At 42.7% G+C, this 19,009-nt stretch overlaps 1 protein-coding gene across 8 annotated transcripts in view; it reads right to left on the minus strand.

The window, feature by feature from the left end:
- Positions 1–5,313: 5,313 nt before the first annotated feature.
- Positions 5,314–19,009, minus strand: part of PAK1 (p21 (RAC1) activated kinase 1) — a 73,376-nt gene continuing 59,680 nt past the window's right edge. For 4 of the 8 annotated variants that reach the window (XM_044668177.1, XM_044668175.1, XM_044668169.1 and 1 more), the window contains 5 exons: positions 18,892–19,009; positions 18,549–18,648; positions 15,549–15,745; positions 13,010–13,147; positions 5,314–6,741 (listed from right to left, as the gene is read on the minus strand). In XM_044668177.1, coding sequence (XP_044524112.1) covers positions 6,655–6,741; positions 13,010–13,147; positions 15,549–15,745; positions 18,549–18,648; positions 18,892–19,009 — 640 coding nt within the window. In that variant the 3' untranslated portion in view covers positions 5,314–6,654. Of the gene's footprint in view, positions 6,785–13,009; positions 13,148–15,533; positions 15,746–18,548; positions 18,649–18,891 lie in introns of all 8 variants that reach the window. The other 4 variants (XM_044668173.1, XM_044668174.1, XM_044668172.1 and 1 more) reach the window with 3 other exon arrangements.

Below are 19,009 nucleotides of genomic sequence, written 5' to 3' on the forward strand. Positions count from 1 at the left end.
ATTACCTGTTTTACCCTGGGCAAGTCACTTAGCTTGTTTCCCCATTTACAAAATGGGGATAATAGCACCCACCTCCCAGGGTTGTTGTGAAGATCAAATGAGATAATATGTGTAAAGTGCTTAGCAGAGTGCCTGGCACATGGCAAGTGCTATATAAATGTTAGCTATTATCATTATTGCAAAGCATTTAGCACACTGTTTGGGACATAGTAAATGTGATATTGTAAAGCTAGGAAATAGCAGAACAGAAATTCAAACTCAAGATTTTTAATTCTCTGCCCCATGTTCTTTAACTACGTCAGAAACCCATTAATCGAGTCCAAAGATTAGCAAACTATGGCCCATGGGCCAAATCAGCCTGAGCTAATAAGGAATCCCCCTCCCACACTTTTTAAAAATCGTACCTTCCATCTTAGAAACAATCCTACATCTTGGTTCCAAGGCAGAAGAGTGGTAAAGGCTAGGCGATGGGGGCTAAGTGACTTAACTTGCTCAGAGTCACTGTGGTATTGGAAATTTGGGGGTCCTCGAACTAATTTTGAGGTCCCTGATCTAAACTTCTTGTGGACATTTAGGGCTCTTTCAAACTGTATTTTCCAAGAGCCAACTGGCTTCCTCTCTTCCGTAATCACGTGGATAGGAAGCATAATAACATAGACAGAAGGATAAATAGGGAGTGGCTGGATTGGCATCCTCTCTTTGGTGATTTGAAGCAGAGCCAGGATGGGGAAAGGAGGTAACAGGCCATGTCTTTTAAACTGACTCTTAACATGTGTAATGGGGAGAATTTGAGGAAAGGTGTGTGGTAAAAGGGGATTTTGAAAGGAGGTTGTCAGGGACTTGCTAGATAAGTAATATGAGTTACAGATAGGCTGGAATAAGGAGATTCAGGATATAATATGGGGCTGAAGTCAAGGAGTATAGCACTGAAGGGAACAAAGATCTTCAGGGAGAGGAGGAATTAATATAAACAGGCAAAGACAGCAGGGCTTATAGACCAGGACTTAGACTTAAAGACAAACTGAGGGAAATAGACCGAACTGAAATTAACTACAGGCTTTAGTTAATTTCACAGGAAGGGACTTATTTTCTTTTTTAATTAGACATTTATTAATATTCGTTTTTAACCTGTTTACATACTTTATGCCCCTACTTTCCCCTTCACCCCCCGCTCTCCCCCCACCCATGGCCAACGCACATTTCCACTGGTTGTAACGTGTCCTTGTTCAGGGTCTATTTCCCATTCATGTCCGCCTCAGCCCATGCTTTCAAGCAATGGTTTATCTTATATGTTTCCTCTCCTGCAGTCCTTCCTCTGAATGTGGGTAGCATCTTTACCATAAATCCCTCAGAGCTGTCTTGTGTCATTGCATTGCTGCTGGTACAGGAGCCCATTACATTCGATTTTACCATAGTATATCAGTCTCTGTGTACAATGTTCTTCTGGCTCTGCTCCTTTCGCTCTGCATCACTTCCTGGAGGTCTCTCCAATTTGCATGGAATTCCTCCAGTTTATTATTCGGAAGGGACTTGTTTTGAAGTTACACCTTCCTTCAAGATGGATACCCCGACTTCCCTTCAAGCCCAGAGTATGTTGGTTCTTTCCCTCTTCTTCCCTCTCTTACTAATTAACTGACAAATTAACTAACAGGTCTGTTGAAAACACAAAAGGGTTTATTGTCTTTAAGGATGATTTGTCAGGAAAAGTGGATTGAGGAAGCCTTAACAGTTGTTTACAGAAACCTCAGGTGGGGGAAGGGAGGCAGAGATGGAGTCTGAGCAAGGTCCTGCCTTAGCTCAGCTCTCAAGGTGCTCTTGATGTCTAAAGGGAATAAAATGATGACTAACCAATTTCTTTAGATAAAATACTGCCAAATTATAGTTAAACCCCTCACAGATTTGAACTACTCTCTAATTTACTCTCCCGATTCACTCCACAGACATTTAAAGATAAGGGAAGGAAGGTAGAAATAAGGTAGGGAATGAAGATACAAAGGGTTTATCTAAACTAACAATTCTTAAATAAATATTCCAAAGCTAGGCTAAAATTTCAATTCTTTAGATAGGTAAGGAAGTAGCTCAGCTGGTCTGAACCTCTCTCCATGAGATTCCCAAACCAACTGCCTTCTCTCCCTCAAGATTCCAAACTCCTAACTGATTTCAGAACTCAGCCAAAGCTTGAAAAAAACTATCATGCCCCCCCCCCCCCTCTGTACTACACATGGCACATGGCTTCAATTTTCTAGTGGCTACCAATAAATCTTTTAAATCCCTAATATTTTTAAATCTATCCTTTTATATCCATTTTATTTCTTACATCACACAGCTAAGAAATATCTGAGGCTAGATCTGAACCCAGGACCTCTCATCTTTAAACCTGGCTCTATTTATTGAGCCACCTAGCTGCCCCCAGAATTTCACATTTTTAAATAATTATATTCATGAAGTTTATTTCTAAACTTGTGTAAGACTTTACAATTAAGCCTATTTAATTTTTCTTATTCAGTCCAATGTTCTAGTCAAAATCCTTCCTAAACTTGACTTTGCCATCCAGCATGTTGGCTTCCAGTTTTGTGTCATCTCCATATTTGGTAAGTGTGCAATAGATGCTTTTTATCTATGTCCTTTAAAATATTAAAACAACACAAGGCTGGGATAGCTAAGTGGTCCAGTGGATAGAGCACCAGGCCTGGAGTCCAGAGTAGTTGGGTTCAAATTGGATCACAAATATTTTCTAGCTGTATGACCCTGGGCAAGTCACTTAATCTCATTTGCCTAGCCCTTGCCCTTCTGTCTTAAGAGTTGCTACCAAGACAGAAAGTAGGGGTTAAATACAAACAAACAGCATGAGGATAGGAACAGGTCCTTTGGGCTTTCCACTGGAGACATTTTCCTAAGGTGATGACTACTCCAAAGGCCCACTACTAAACCAGTTCCACATTTATCTCTAGTCCACTTTGCTCTAGGAAGTTTACCAGGAATCGATGTCAAGCCTCACCAGCCTCCAACTTGGGAGTCTACCTTCTTCCCCTTCCTGAAAATTGTAACATTTAACTAACTCCAATCCACTGGTGCCTCTCCTGTTAGCTCCATTCTTCAAAAATTGCTCAGCAGATACATTTAAAAATCCTTTCAGTACCCTGTGACAAGTTCGATCCATGGCAGGAACCTGACATTCATTAAGGGGTAGGTAGGTACTCATCTCTTCTAATTTATTTTGGGTATCAATTTCCTAGAAATCATTTTTGTTCCAGTCTTCTCTCCCATGGGAGGCCTCCAATAACCTCTCCTTGGAGACATTATGGAACAGTGGTCTTCTCAGGTTAAAGACACAACTAGATGGCTTCTGAGGTCCCTCACAACTCATTCTATAATTTTTGGCTTCAATGAATGTTTCTTGAATAAATTACTACCCTGGCTCCCCTGTATGACTATAAACTCTCAGAGGGCAGGGATCACATCTCTTAAGGAGTCACTCCTCTCGCCAGGCTTTTACCTGTCCTGAAAACTCAGAAAGTCCACAGTGGACTTCCCACTGCCAGGAGGAGTCCTGAAAAAATAATGCCTAAAGAGGCAAAAAGAAAATGACTAATGAGTTTGATGCCAAATTACCTTGTATCCATAATAATAAAAATTAGTGATATCCCTATATGCAATCTTTGCTATTTATAACAGGCTTTCCTCACAACCATCCTAGGGTGGGCGTTCCAAGTATTATCATTATTCTTATCTCACATATAGAAACTGAGACTTTAGTGAATTCTGTGAGTCACATAGCTCATGGATGGCAGAACTGGACCTCAGATTTGGGTCCTCCAACTCTAAGCCTAGGGTTCTTTCTTTCCACTCTACTATAGGATCACGGATTTTTAGAGACTATCTAGACCAGTGATTCCCAAAGTGGGCGCTACCACCCCCTGGTAGCAATCCAGGGGGGCAATGATGGCCACAGGTGCATTTATCTTTCCTATTAATTGCTATTAAAATTTAAAAAATTAATTTCTAGGGGGCTAAGTAATATTTTTTTCTGGAAAGGGGGCAGTAGGCCAAAAAAGTTTGGGAACCACTGATCTAGACTAATATCCCCATTTTATAAATGTAGAAACTGAGGCCTAGACTGGTTATATGATTTCCTTAACATAAGTAGTGGAATATGGAAATAAACCTAGGTCATCCATGTTGATGTTGTGCAGTTTATAATTATTCTAAGCCCTGGGAGACTACATCTCCCAGGGCTCCCTGCTACAACTTCCCCCGACACCTCTCACTTCCTTTGTGGGAGGTGTTGGAGAAAGTATAAAAGAGAGTTTGGGCGCCTTTTCACTCTCTCAAGCTGAGGCTCTTGGATCCTGGGCTCTCTCTACCTGGGAGGAGGAGGAGACTCCTTTCCCTTTCCTAATCTAAATAAGACCTAGCTATTCTATAAACTCAAGTTGTTTTCTGATCTTTTATTTGGGCTCTGGTCAATTTGGGCTCTGGTCAATTTCCCCCTGCTGGGGTTGGGGACTGCTACCTTTCTCTCTTTCTCCCATCCATTCTTCCTCTTACCTTCCTCCCTTCACCCTCACAATGTTGATCACTCATCTAATCATGTTCAACTTTTAAGAACCCCACATATTGTCTGTGAGATTTTCTTGGCAAAGATATTGGAGTAGTTTGCCATTTCTTTTTCCAGATCATTTTCCAGATGAGGAAACTGAGGCAAATAGGGTTAAATGACTTGCCTGGGGTCACATAGCTAGTAGATGTCCAAGGCCAAATTGAATTCAGGTCTTCCTGACTCCAGGCCCAGGGCTTTATCCACTCAACTATCCAGTTGCTCCCAGGTCCTCCATATTCCAGTGATACTTTCAGTACATTATATGTGTGTGTGTGTGTGTGTGTGTGTGTGTGTGTGTGGTGTGAATATATGCACTTGTTTGTTGGGGGGGGGGGTCACGAATGGTGGAGATTCTATATATTCACCCATGTAAAAAACAGGTTGGAGAGAGGATGAACTGTATAGCAACTCAAGATTCCTAGATTTAGGGTTAAAAGGACCTTAGAGCTCACCTACTTCAACTCCATCATTTTCTCAGTCAAGAAGTTGGAGCTTAGAGACAAAGTCCCACAGACAGTGTCACATCCCAGAGTCAAACCCTAGTCCTCTGATTCTAAGTCCCTAGGATGCATGACATGGTCAAGAGAGTGATGCTGAAGGACATCCACAACTTGTAATGATGCTAAAATAGAGGTCTCCCACAGGTGGGAAATGGCACCTACATTTATTGACCCCAGGGAAGCTTTTATACAAAGAAAGATGCACACATATAGTATTTTCATCTCCTTTTATTGAAGGAAATAGAAACTTGTGCTACGGAGTCTGGGGCACCTTTGAAGTAGGACTTGGTGGCCAATGGGCCTGTCAGCCCAGGATTGAAGTTGGGAGAACAGACTACAGACAGGGAAAATGTGAGCCAACCATTCCAATTGCACATGGAAAGCCAAGAGCCCTGCCACGCATCTTATGGGACAGCATCTCCTTCATGGCTGCCATGGGCATCATCTCAACCTACTCCTCTTGTGCTGTTAAAATCAAGATCATTCAATCCTCCTTGTAACCAAGCCTGCCCCAGATCCAGCAACACTTGAATTCTCCCCTTTGGCTCATCCGCCCCAAAGACCCAACCTCACCATCCAGCTAAAAGACCTAGCCTAAAAACAAGTTGAATTCTCTCTAAAAATAATCCATAGTAATGGCAGAGGCATAACCACGCTAAAAGGAAAAAAAATGGCTCAGCAAATTTCCCCACCCCCAGCTTTCTCTCATCACCCTTTGCCCAAATGTATCCTTGGAAACTTCTTAGTGGCACGAAACATGTAGAAAATAAAGCTGAGAGGGAGCGAGCATCCAGGGAGAAGGGGGCTGGAACAGGAGCGAAATTGAAAACTGTTATATTAGGCAAGGCTGGTTCAGGAAAAATGCATGGGGACCTTTATTGGGCCAAGTCCTCCCAATGGTCACAAGCAGAGCACAAAGAACATTGAAGAGTCCAGCTCTTGCCCACCCAGGGGCCAGAGGGGCCTGAGTCAGGCTCCAGAAAGCAAAGCCATCTCCCATCCCCAGTTGATTAAAACTGCTCACCATTCCTCCAGCTATTCCAGTCTTCAAGTTAAATGAGGTTGGTAAATGAGGTGGTTTGGGATTAGGAAGGCAGGGAAATATGGAAGCCTCCACCACTGGGAGAGATGGGATGTCATGGGATCAGAATACCCAGTGGTTATATTTTCTTTGAAGGATGACAATAAAAGTTAAAGGGAGAGAAAGAAAACATTTCACTATGTGGAAATAAGGTTCAGCACCTCTCCATGATGATGCTGGACCATCCATACACAATCTTTGCCTTCCAGCCCATGGAAGAAAGGGCAGGTTCTTGGCCTAAGAGCAGCAATGGATGGGTTACGGTCTCCATCACAGATCTCTCCTCAATGTTGGACCAAAGCTATTTCTGCCAACCTTTACCCACGGTTCCCAGTCTTGAGAGCTCTAGGCGAGCAGGAAGAGGACAACACCACGGAGGAGGCAAGGACCAGGAGCGCGCCAGGGATTGAAGGTCTCTGCGGGAACATTTCACAGCAGGCTTGGCAGGAGGATGCTGGGGAGGGTTGGGGATTCTAATGGTTGTTTTTTGTGGCCTCCTTTGCAGCGGCAATCAGGGGCGTGAGGCTGGAGAGGGGCTTGGCAAGTTTCAAGAACTGATGCTGGAAGAATCAAAGAAAAAAACAAAGAGTGAGAAACAGGCCCCTCTGCCACTATTCAGAGCATCTGGCACACAGCATGCATTAAACAAGGCTTGTTGATGTTGAGTATCTGTCCATCTAGAATGCAAAGACTTAGACAATCTCCAAATCATAGCTGGTAATTATATGGTGCTTTTATGATTTGGCAAGCATTAAACATCATCTCAATTGAGTCTTATAATAATCCCATGAGGCAGGTACTATAGCTAGCATTATTTCCATTTTACAGAGGGAATGACTCTCCCATGGTTAGAGACAGGGTGTAAGCCTAGGCTGGCATTCCTGGCATATTACAGACTAGGAAAAATGGAAATGGAATGGGAACTGGATTTGGAGGCCAGAGACCTCAGTTCAAATCTGGACTCTGCCCAAATATTCCCTAAATAAGCCACTGAATCTCTCTGTCCCCTATTTCTAAATCTGTAAAATGAGAGAGTTAGACTAAATGAATTCTAAAGTCACTTCTAGCTCCACGTGTAGGATCCAATGACTCCAACCTCAATCCCCTATCCACTGTATCATGCTGCCTCTTTAATAATAAAGATGCCTTTCAGGAGTCCCAACTGTTTCTTAAGGCATTATTTCCACTGATTCACCTTAAGTTCCAACACACTAACCAGAGAAATTAAGCATACAGTATTAGATTATAAGGGGATGGCAATGAGCTAGGTTACCTGGACAGACCCCTATAATAACTGCATGCTTTTGTTACTTACTTAATTAAACTTATTTTGAAAAAACTATTTTCATTTAACTTTATTTTACATGTAAGCAAAATATTTAACATTCTTTTTTTAAAATTCCATATTCTCTGTCTCTGTCTCTGTCTCTCTCCCCCCCCACCCCATCCTTGAGAAGGCAGCAATTTGATATAAATTATACATGTGCAATCATGCAAAACATTTCCATATTAGCCACATTGCAAACTGAGAGAAGTACCGACAAGCTTGAAAGCATTCAGAGAAGGTGCCCAAGGCAGTAAGGGAACTCTAAACTAGAAATATCAGATACACCCCATGTGGCCCACCAGAAGCAGATTAAATTGTCATTGAGAAATATTTCCCATAAGAAATGAAAATGCAATAAAACATAGATAACATTACATTTGAAAACTAAGTTAGTATGTGGCCCACAGGGATCCTTATCAGTGGCCTGAGTTCCTACTGTAATAGAGTTTGACACCACGGCTGTAAACTACATCATAAGAGGGCATAGATTAAAGAGGGATCTGTTTAGACTGGAGAAGAGAAGGTGTGGGGGAACATAATTGCTGTCTTCAAACACATGAAGGGCTATAATGGGAAAGAAGGGATAATCTCATTCTACTGAGGAGTAGGAGGGAAGATGCTCAGAACCAGAGACAATGAGAGGAAGTTATAAGGAGGCCTTTTAGTGCAACAGAAGAAGCAATTTCTAATAGTAAGAAGAATTTAACAGTTGAATGGGGAAGAAGGGCAGTTTGGTGGTTCAGTGGATAGAGAACCAGGCCTGGAGTTGGGGAGTCCTGGGTTATGACCTCTTACAATTCCCAGCTTTGGGATCCTGGGCAAGTTACTTAACCCCAGTCGCCTAGCCTTTGTTGCTCTTCTGCCTCGGAACTGATAATCAGTATCTTAGTTTCAGTCCTAAGATGAAAGGTCAGGGTTTATTTTTTAAAAAAGAAGAAGAATGGGGAAAGAAGTAGTTTCCTCTCCCCAGAAGTGCTAATGCTGAGGAAGGATGCCAGCTATTTCTCAGGGGATTACTATAAAGAGGCCACAAGTAAGTACTGGTCTAGAGCAGTGATGGGCAAACTTTTTAAAGAGGGGGCCAAAGGACAGGAAACGCTCATCTGTCAGGCTGTTTCTAAGGCAACTCTTTCGAAGTTTCATTGTATTGTATCCTACTCATTGTATTCCTCAGATTAGGAATAATGTCATCCGCAGCTGGATAGAACATTTCTGGGGGCCACATCTGGCCTGCAGGCCGTAGTTTGCCCATCACTGGTCTAGATGATTTCTGTGATCCCCTCCAGCTCTGAGATTCTATGATTTCATGGAGCCAAAAGGATTTTAAAATAATAACAATAACAATAGTTAGCATGTCAGTGACAATAACTACCATCTATTTACAAAGTATTTTCTGTTATCTGATTTGACGTGACCCCTTCCCTTCCACAGGTGTTGTTTGAACCACCAGAGCCAAATAACAGCACATACTAGCCAACACTACCCTGCTTTCCCCTGTGAAGCACCTCTCACAACTAAATATGGTTCTTCTCCAGGGAGTGCCTGAATTGGACCGTTTTCTAGGTGTGGTTTCTCTTTCTGGGGAGAGTTCAGAAGAAGTGATGATGCTTTCAGCACACAGCGGAATCCAATTTTAATCTTAACACCTCTGGATGTGGAGTCTTCTAAATTTAAGCTGTCATGGCAAAGAGAGAACAAACTTGTTCCACTTGGCCCTCAGAAAGTAGAACTAAAAACAATCTATGATAAAAATAACAATAGCTAACTTTATTACAGAGTGCTTTAAAGTTTGCAAAGCATTTTATAATGATAGCTAGCATTTATAAAACACTAAAAGGTTTGCAGAGCGCCATATTCATGCTACCTCATTTGATCCTAACTACTGTGTGAGATAGAAGCTATTATCTTCATTTTATAGATGAGAAAATGGAAATTGACAAACATTAAGGGACTTAACCAAGGTCACATAGATGAGCAAGTGTCTAAGGCAAGATTTGAACCCAGGTCTTGACTCCAAGTTCAATGCTCTACCCACTATACCATCTAGCCTCAGAATAACCCTGTAGGTACTGTTATATTAATTTTAGAACTGTTGGAATGGAGATAGACAAGAAAGTAAACCTAATTTGCACAATCAATAAGTATTAGAGGCAGTATTTGAACCCAGGTCTTTCTGATTTGTCAGGTATGTATAAGGAAGATTCTTTTCATGCATGGTTGACAAAGCTCCTTCCAACTGTAAAATTCTGTCATTCTATCACCAAGTCCAGCAAATTGACTATATCGTCCTGCCTGGCAAGAGGTGGATTTCAGCTCAATAGAAGAAAACTTCTTAATAACTATATCTGTCCTACAATGCAATAGGCTACCTTACAAGGTGATGAGCTCCCTGTCAATGGACTGAAGGTCAGACTGGCTGATCTGTGAGGCCCCTTGCAGATGGCAAGTTCTATCATTCTATGGCATAAATATGTAAACATGTCATAAAACCTCCGGATGTCTGTTGTACCCTTCATAGTGACCCACAGAGAATGCCCAGTTACTGTGGAAGGAGACACCCAAAGAGGAGGCTGCCATCAGAGATTCTGGCTAAATTTTAAAGATCAGATTGTGGCACAGTACCAAGAAGCTGCCCCAGTAGCCGGACCCCATCTCTTCTGTCTTCACATCCACATACCCTTCCTCCTCAGTCATTCAGATGATGCTTTCTCCCCTTTCCTTACATTCTCTGACTTCCACGAGGGTCCCCAACACCGTGTCATAGTGACCGATGCACGCTCACGGTCCTGTTCTCTCATCCTTGTCAGACTCATTAGCTCTACTTTTTTTGCTTCCAACTACAATTGCTGGGTTCGGTAACACTGAGGTTTCAGCCTGCCTCTGACACACACAAGTCATGAGACCCCAGCCAAGTCATCGATTACCTCCATGTCGGTGAAGAGAGTTTTCACACTAGAAGTTCCCTGTGCTGACGAAGTCACCTGGCTGGACATGGCCACCTAATGTCCCTCCCATAAGCATTTCACGCTCCAAGTGCCCGAAACAGAATCTGATCATCTTTCTCCCTAACCCACCCCTCTCCTTGGGATGACTTCACCTGAGTCTCCAAGGCAATAAACAGAAGAATCAGGAATTGAATCCAAGTCTGCTGACTCCAAATCCAGTGTTCTTACCACTACACAATGCTTTGTGTACCCAAGAGGCACATAATAAAACTTCCCTATTTCTAGAGGCTTGGAGAAAGACATGGAGAGCAGTGGCCAGCGACTGATGAATTTATAGGTATAACCACTGAGCACCAATAATATCTCTCCCTCTCTGTATAAATATATATAATATACACCCACATATATTTAATATGCCCTTTATTCATTATTTACTTAGTCATTTATTTAAACCAGCCTGACTTCTAATTGGCATAATGATGGACATAGGGGTTTCCCCAGCTTAATGCCCTGGGCTATAAGGAGTGTACCCCAGAGAGGAGCAGGGAGCCAGTCAGGCTCAACCTTCAGCCTGGCAAAGGCTCCTTAGCTCCTAAGTCCTCCCCACTCATGCCGTGGAATGTCACGTAATCGAGACAGATGGCTCCCTGAGTGGCCTGTCTCAGACTGGCATGTGTGTCCTTACTCTACCTTAGGTTTCGATGCCAACAAATTATAGTTCAATAAGTTCCTGGGGTGTGTGTGTGAGTCATGTTATCTCTCCTGAATTCCATATGTGGACTATCACAATATCTCTCCCCTTAGTGCCTAGCAAAGGACATCTGATTATGGAAGCTAGAGTTGGAAGGGACCTTAAAAAAGACATCTGGTCCAATTCTCCCATTTTTCACCCACGATAACTGAGATCGATAGAAGGCAAATGACTTGTTCTAGCTCTTAAAGGTAGTAAATGGCAGTCAGGATTTAAAACCAAGTCTGCTGATTTCAAATGGGCAGCCAGAGCCACTTAATAAATGTTTGTTGAATGAATGGTTCTCCCGATCTCCAGTCTCTTCCTTCTCTAATAATAGCAAACATTCTACATGAGCCTTTAAGGTCTGCATAACACATTATACATATTATCTCATTTCATCTTCACAGTAACCTTGTAAATCATTAATATGACATCTATTTTATAGGTGAGAAAACTGAGACAGAGAAGGGTTATGAGACTTGCCCAGGGTCACACAGCTTAATAAGTGACTTAGGCAATTTGAACACAGGTCTTCTGCCTCCAAGTCTGCAACTCTGTTATCTACACCACCTAGCTATTTTCTAATCCATTGGGAATATAACTTCTTAAACCACACACTGCTCATAAATGTTCAGTGGCTCCTCATGCATAGAGGTTAATGCCTATATGCTTTAGACTAAATCCTAAGGCCTTTCACAACAAGATTTCCATTCTTATCTCAACCTACCTTCCAGGCAAATGGGTATATACACCACACATCAAAGGATTCTCAAGAATCTCCCCTCTCCTTGCTTTGGGTTTCATAGTTTCCTCTGCCTTGCCCTGCCAGCTACTTATCTGATTCCTTCAAGGCCAAGTTCTAAACCACCTCCTTGATGAAATCTTCCCTTTTCCCTGAATGCCAGAGTCATCTTTCCCACCACAGAAGGTGCCCTGCATGTAGTACTTTCCCCCCAGTTCTAACAAGCTGCCCTGGATTGCTGTCACTCCCCAGGTTTGATTTCTACTCTGAGGAGACTGTAAGTTCCATTAGGATTGGGAGAGGCCAGACCTCATTCATCAGTGCATATTCTTCATGGCTTAGCACAAGATATCCCACAGAGGAGTTTTGGAAATGGTTGTAGTTCCTTTTGAGGCCCAGCTCAAAAGCCACAGAGCTACAGAATTTAAAATAAGAAAAGGACCTAAGAGAATATAGCATCAGGACCCTCAGAGGGCATCTCGTCAACTCCTCTCGTTTTACAGACGAGGAGACCAACATCACCCATTCAGTGACTGAGGCAGAATCCGAATCGGTCTTCCTGCTCCAAATTCAATGTTCTTTTCAGTATACCAGACCAGTAATGTCAAACTCAAATAGAAACTGGTTTCTATGGGCCACAAAGTGACTTAGAAAATCGCAAATTAACATCTATGTTGTACGTTATTTTTATTTATTTGGTGAAATATTTTAGTCTGGCTTGGTTGGTCACTTCTGACCTGGACTAGACAATACCTCCTCCTGGGTGCCCTCCACCCTCACCCCCACTGTGTAATACGTCATATCTCTCTGCTAGATTATAAGCTCTAAAAGGGTTGCATGAAAAATATAACATATAGAGAATTTATAGAAAATATAAAAAAGGCCCCAAGAGTTCCTATAAAATTCCTCTCTCCCATCACCTTGCACACTGTTCTGTGTGCTGTAGGGACTTCCTAAGTGTTTCCTGGATGATTCAATGAATGAATGAGTAAGCCGTCTGGGCTTTATGTTCAGAACGAGCCGGGAGGATGCCGCCCGAGCCAGGAAGCCAGTGGCCCGCCGGCCCAGGGGCAGCCCTTACCTGTAACAGTTCTTTGGCGGACCCTCTCTTTTCCACGTCCATCTCCAGACAGCGGTTCAGGAAATCTCGGAAGATGCCAGACAGCTTCTCCGGATTCTGAAGCTCAGGAGTACCGTTAGTGGCGATGAGGTATAGGGCCTGCCAGGACAAAGGGAGAGAGTGCTCTGCAGCTCGTCTTTTGCTTTCTTCTACATGTCCACACGCACAGTAGGGGGGTCTCAACCTCTCAAGCCCTGGTAAGGTCCTGGCCCTCAGCCTACCAGGGGCTAGATGCTAGTACAGGAAGAGGAGTTTGCATGTCCCTAGTGTGTCAGGGCTGCATATGTATGCCTGCACACATGTGTCTGTGTGCACACACATGAAGCAGCATGCAGGCACATGCATGTACACCAATGGAAGTTATTGCATGGAAACACAGATACATGAATGCATATGCATGCATCATTGCATATGTGCACATACATACAGTACATTTTGTACCCATATACACATGCATTATTAAATATGCATGCATACACACATAAGATATTACACAGAATGCATTATTACATTGTGCATGCTTGTGTAGTTATTACATATACATGCATAATGTATATTTACATCATCACACATATATGCATGCAACAATCACCCGCATGTATATACTCACACATGTTATTGCATGTATATACATTCCACACACCTGATATAATACACATGCATTTGTGTGTACACACGTAATAATGGCATTATATAGAAATGATTAAATTGTATTACTAAATGTGTGTGTAAATCTGCATTGTAACCGTACACGGAACATCTGCATGCATATAAGTGTATTGGACCGGTGATATGTCAATGTGAGCATCATTGCACGCACACACACGTCCTCCTATATGAGGCATGATCACACATGCATTACACAATCGACACACTATTTATACATGTGCATACATGTGTGCAAATACATCCTTCCATGTGCATGTACACACATACACACGCAGACCAGGTGCTCCAAAGGTCTTAGTGCGGGCTCAAGTCTGAATAGCTATAATAACAACAAACAACTCTATTTGTATATTTTATAATAATATCTGATTCCTATTTAATAAATAGAGAAGCCTATATTTGGGCAGTTTGTAAAAATAAACTCTGCAAAGACTCTTGAGACGTCCCGGATGGGATAACTCCGGTGTGGGGCAGCTGCAGGCTCAGGAAGCTTTCCCGCCATGACCGCGGGGGCCAGGACGGCCAGCATGAACTGGCCCGGCTCTCCAGCCCTCCTAAAAGCCAGCCCTGAAGGATCAGGGTGCACGCCGGGGCCTCCTCCTCTCCCCCACCAACGTCCCCGAGCACAGAAACGCCGCCACTCTTGTCTCTGGAATCTCTGAGGATGGCAGCCAGGGGGATAGATGCCTGGCCTGGTCTCAAATCCAGCCTTGGACACACAGTAAATGTGACTCTGAGCAAGTCACTTCACCCTGTTTGCCTCAGTTTCCTTATCTGGAAAATGAGCTGGAGAAGAAAAAAAACCACTCCAGGATCTCTGCCAAGAAAATCCCACATGGGTTTTATGATTTTAAGTCAGATGAGACTGAAAATGACTGAACAATGACAACAGATTGTTGGAAGTGACCCTGGGCTCTCCCAGCAGAACATAAAACTCTGACAGGTTCTACTGGACTGACTACGGGCCTGACCACACACTATGCCTGTTTCTTGAGAGATGGCCCGGCTAAGTGTGGAGTGACCACTCGGTGACTGATTCTTTAGTAAAGGTAAACCATGGGGAGGGGGAGAAGAAATACACACACACACACACACACACATACACACGATATATAAATATATAAAATATAGTAAAATATATTTTATACAAAATATATAAAATAAAATATAAATTATATTTATACACAAATATGAAATATAAAAGTATTAATATTAATTATATATAATATAAATACACATAAATTAAAATATAAAAATAAACATTGTATATACACACGTGTGCTTGATTGTATTTACATACACACATACCTCTGAATACATATATGTACACATACATGTAGGCACCATCCAGTACAGGATCCCAACCATGACTCTCTGCTCGCTCTCATCTCGGGTGACATTATATGTGTACACATCTAAGTGTTCACACACACACATTCTCTGTTAAGCCCCAGTGTATTATGGATGGACAAGCATTAATTGGGTTGTAGTTGTAAAGTTGAAAAGACCTTGTACCCCTTTAAACTACATTACCCAGACTCCCTTTCACCATACCCATAATTCCTTAAGCCATTTCCTATTGGTCACTGGTTTTCAAGGGCTGTATTATAATGGGCGTTTTGGTGTGGTCACAGGGCTTTTGGGACTGGAGGTGGCTTGGGGAAGGGGTGAGTTGGGACTCTTTCCCTGTGCTTTAATAAATCCTTATAAATATCATACTTTGGAGGCACTGAATATTAATTTTAAAACTTACACAGTCTGCCGTGGCTGGGCACGTAAGAGGTCAGAGCAGGGGGTGTCATCAATAACTAATAACCCGTTGCACACTCACCCTCAGAGGGTTTTCATTGAGGTAGGGGGGCTCCCCCTCGATCATCTCTATGGCCATGATGCCCAGAGACCAGATGTCCACCTTGGGCCCGTAGGCTTTCCGAGTCACCACCTCTGGGGCCATCCAGTATGGAGTCCCAACCATGGTGCTTCGCTTGCTCTGTTCTGGGGTGATCTGAGCACAGAAACCAAAGTCGGCTGCAGTGGGAAACAAGAACAGAAAGTGAGTTGTATTTGAATGTTCATTGATTCAGTCAACATTTAGGGTTTTCACTTTAAGGGACCTCCTTGTGGGCTACAAGGTCAATATGAACCAACAGTGTGACAAAGCAGCCAAAAATACTAACAGATCCTTGGGGGTATAATGAATAGATGCAAAGGGTCTAGCCCAGTGGTTCCCAACCTTTTTTGGCCTACTGCCCCCTTTCCAGAAAAAAATATTACTTAGCCCCCTGGAAATTAATTTTTTTAAATCTTAATAGCAATTAATAGGAAATTGCTATTGTGCACCTGTGGCTATCACCACCTTCCTGGATCGCTGCAGCACCCACCAGGGGGCAGTGGTGCCCACTTTGGGAATCACTGGTCTAGAATAACAATAATAAAAAAATAACTAATATTTATGCAATGCTTTAAAGTTTGCTATCTCATTTGAGGTTCACAATAACCTTGTGAGATAAGGCCTATTGTTATTTCTATTTTCCAGAGAAGGAAACCAAGTCTGACAGAGGTGAATTGATTTTGCCCAGGATTATACAGCTAGTGGTCCTGGAGATAGGATTTGAACTTGGGTCTTCCAGGCTCCAAGTCCAGGATGCTGCTATTCACTGTGTCAGCTAGCTGCCTTTGACAGGGGAAGAGTCATAATCGGACATCTGGTCAACTGGGCTCCTTTCTGGAGATATTATTAGGAAGTCCAGTGATGAGCTGGAGAGTATCCACGGAAGGGAGATGAAGGCAAGTGAGGGGGCAGGAGAGTAAGCCATATGAGATCAGCTAAAGAAACTGGGAATGTTCAACCTGGAGAACAGAAGACTTGGGCTGGGGATCTGAAAGGTATCATGTGGATGAGGAAATGGCTTGTTCTGCTGGGCCCAGAGACTGGGACTAGGAATAACAAGGGGAAATTCAACCAGTTCCTAACAACTGGAGCATAGTGAGTGCTCTGTCATTGGAGTTCTGCAAGATGGAGGCAGGTAGGTGGCTCAGTGGAAAGTCAGGCTGGGAGATAGGAAATCCGGGGTTCAAACCTGGCCTCAAATACTTCCCAATTGTGTGACCATGGGTAGGTCACTTAACCCCTATTGCCTAGTCCTTACCACTCTTCTGCCTTGGAGCTAATACTTCGCTTTGATTCTAAGACAAAAGGTAAGGGTTTGTTTTTTAATGGAAATTGGATGGGGAGCAGCTAGATGGCTCAGTGGACTGAGAACCAGGTCTAGAGGCAAGAGGTCCTGGGTTCAACTCTGGCCTTAGACAAGTACTTCCTAGCTGAACCATGGGCAAGTTACTTAACCCCCACTGCCTAACCTTATTGCTCATCTCCCTTGGAACCAATACATGTATTGATTCTAAGATAGAAAGTAAAGTTGTTGTTTTTTTAAAAGGAAACTGGATGGTTACTTGTCAGAAATGTTTATAGAGTGGTAGTAGGGAGTTAGGAGAAGTGGGCTTGCAGTCCCCTTCTGACATTAACTATCTGTGGGATCTGGGCAGGTCACTTAACCTCTCAGTCTGCTTCCTCATCTGTAAAGCAGGGATACAAATGCCCCTAGTTCTTATCTTGTAATGTTTCTAAAGAACAAAATGAGATCGTGTATGCAAAGTACACAGGTCAGAGATCTAGAGTTAGAATGGATCTTAAAAGACATTTAGTCCAAACCCTTCATTTTACAGATAAGGAAACTGAGGTGCTTCACAAAGAGTGACAGTTTTTGAACTCAGATCCTCTGACTACAAAGCCAACAATCTTTCCCCTGTAACAGGGTTAAATGCAAATAAAAGTTAGTTATAATTATTAAGGAGGAGATCACTATTCAGTTATAGGTTGTATAAGATCAATGGTGTCAAACTAAAAAAACAAATGGATTCCTGTAGGCTGCATATTGACTTAGAAGACCACAAATTCACATTATCCAGGTTGTGTTTTTAGGACAGCAAGGTGGCACAGTGGATAAAGTGTCAGGCTTGGAGTCAGAAAGACATCTTCCCAACTTCAATTCTGATCTTACACACTTACTAGCTATGTGTTCCTAGGCAGGTCACTTAATCTTGTTTGCCTCAGTTTCTCTCTCTGTAAAATGAACTGGAGACGGAAACAGCAAACATTCTAGTACTTTTGCCAAGGAAACCCACAAAAAGTCAGACACTGCTGAAAAATGACTGAGCAACAACACTGTATTTTTACTCATTTTGTTTAACATTTCCCAGTTACATTTTAATCTGGTTTAATCTCTATACCAGACAGCTCCCTTCCAACTCTGAGAATCCATGAGTCCACTGAGCACCTGCTGTGTGCTAAAAAGCCTTGTACTCATCACCATGGGAGCCAGGGAGGTCACTGAAGATGCAGTCACAGTCACAGGATGTAGAAATGAAAGGAGCCTTTAGGGTTCATCTAGTCCAAACTTCTCATTTTACAGAGAATATTCAGTGGGACTTATAGGACTTGAGTGAGTCCCTTCATTGAAGAGGGACAGTGAGACATGTGGTATCATACAATCAGGTCCCAATTCCAAACTTATCTACCCGGAGAAGGACTGTCCAAAAGAGAGCCAAACTGGGAAACAAGCTGAGTTGATCTTGTGCCTGCCAATCCATGTGCCCTCATACTTTCACTGTTAAATTGAACTCCATCTCAGAAAAGGGTGATGGCTATTTCTACTCATGTTGTCCAAGGGTCAGCCCCTGATATAACTTGGTTTCCTCACACAGATCTCACCTACTGCCAGGACCCAGAGCCCCACAATTCACAAAGGCACAATCACAATCATTGACATACTTAGCTTGACAGAACCATCCATCCCAAGCAGGATGTTGTCGCTCTTAATGTCCCTGTGAATAACCTGGCTGGAATGCAGAAACTCCAAAGCCTGAAGACACTAGAGAGAGGTAAGAAGAGAAACCCATTAACCTAGCACATTCTGTAATTATATGAAGCTCATTCTAAAATCCTACAAATATCTAAAATTCTAGGATTCCAAAATTCTAGGACTTTCAAGAGTCCTCTACCAATATAAATTCTGCTCACTTCTGATAATGCCTCATATAATGGCTCTAGGCCTGAGGTCTCTCCAGGTGAAGGGGCCCAAATTGGTAAACAGATTTCTTAAGTCCAGCCTTACCTCCCGGCACACAGCCGCTATCTGTCCTTCATCCATGCAGGTTTCAGTCACAACGTCTGTTAAGGAGCCTCCAGCCAAGTATTCCATGACGACCCACAGTTCATCTCCCACTAGGTAA

This window comes from Gracilinanus agilis, chromosome 3 (assembly GCF_016433145.1).
Source record: "Gracilinanus agilis isolate LMUSP501 chromosome 3, AgileGrace, whole genome shotgun sequence".
Taxonomy (NCBI): Eukaryota; Metazoa; Chordata; class Mammalia; order Didelphimorphia; family Didelphidae; genus Gracilinanus; species Gracilinanus agilis.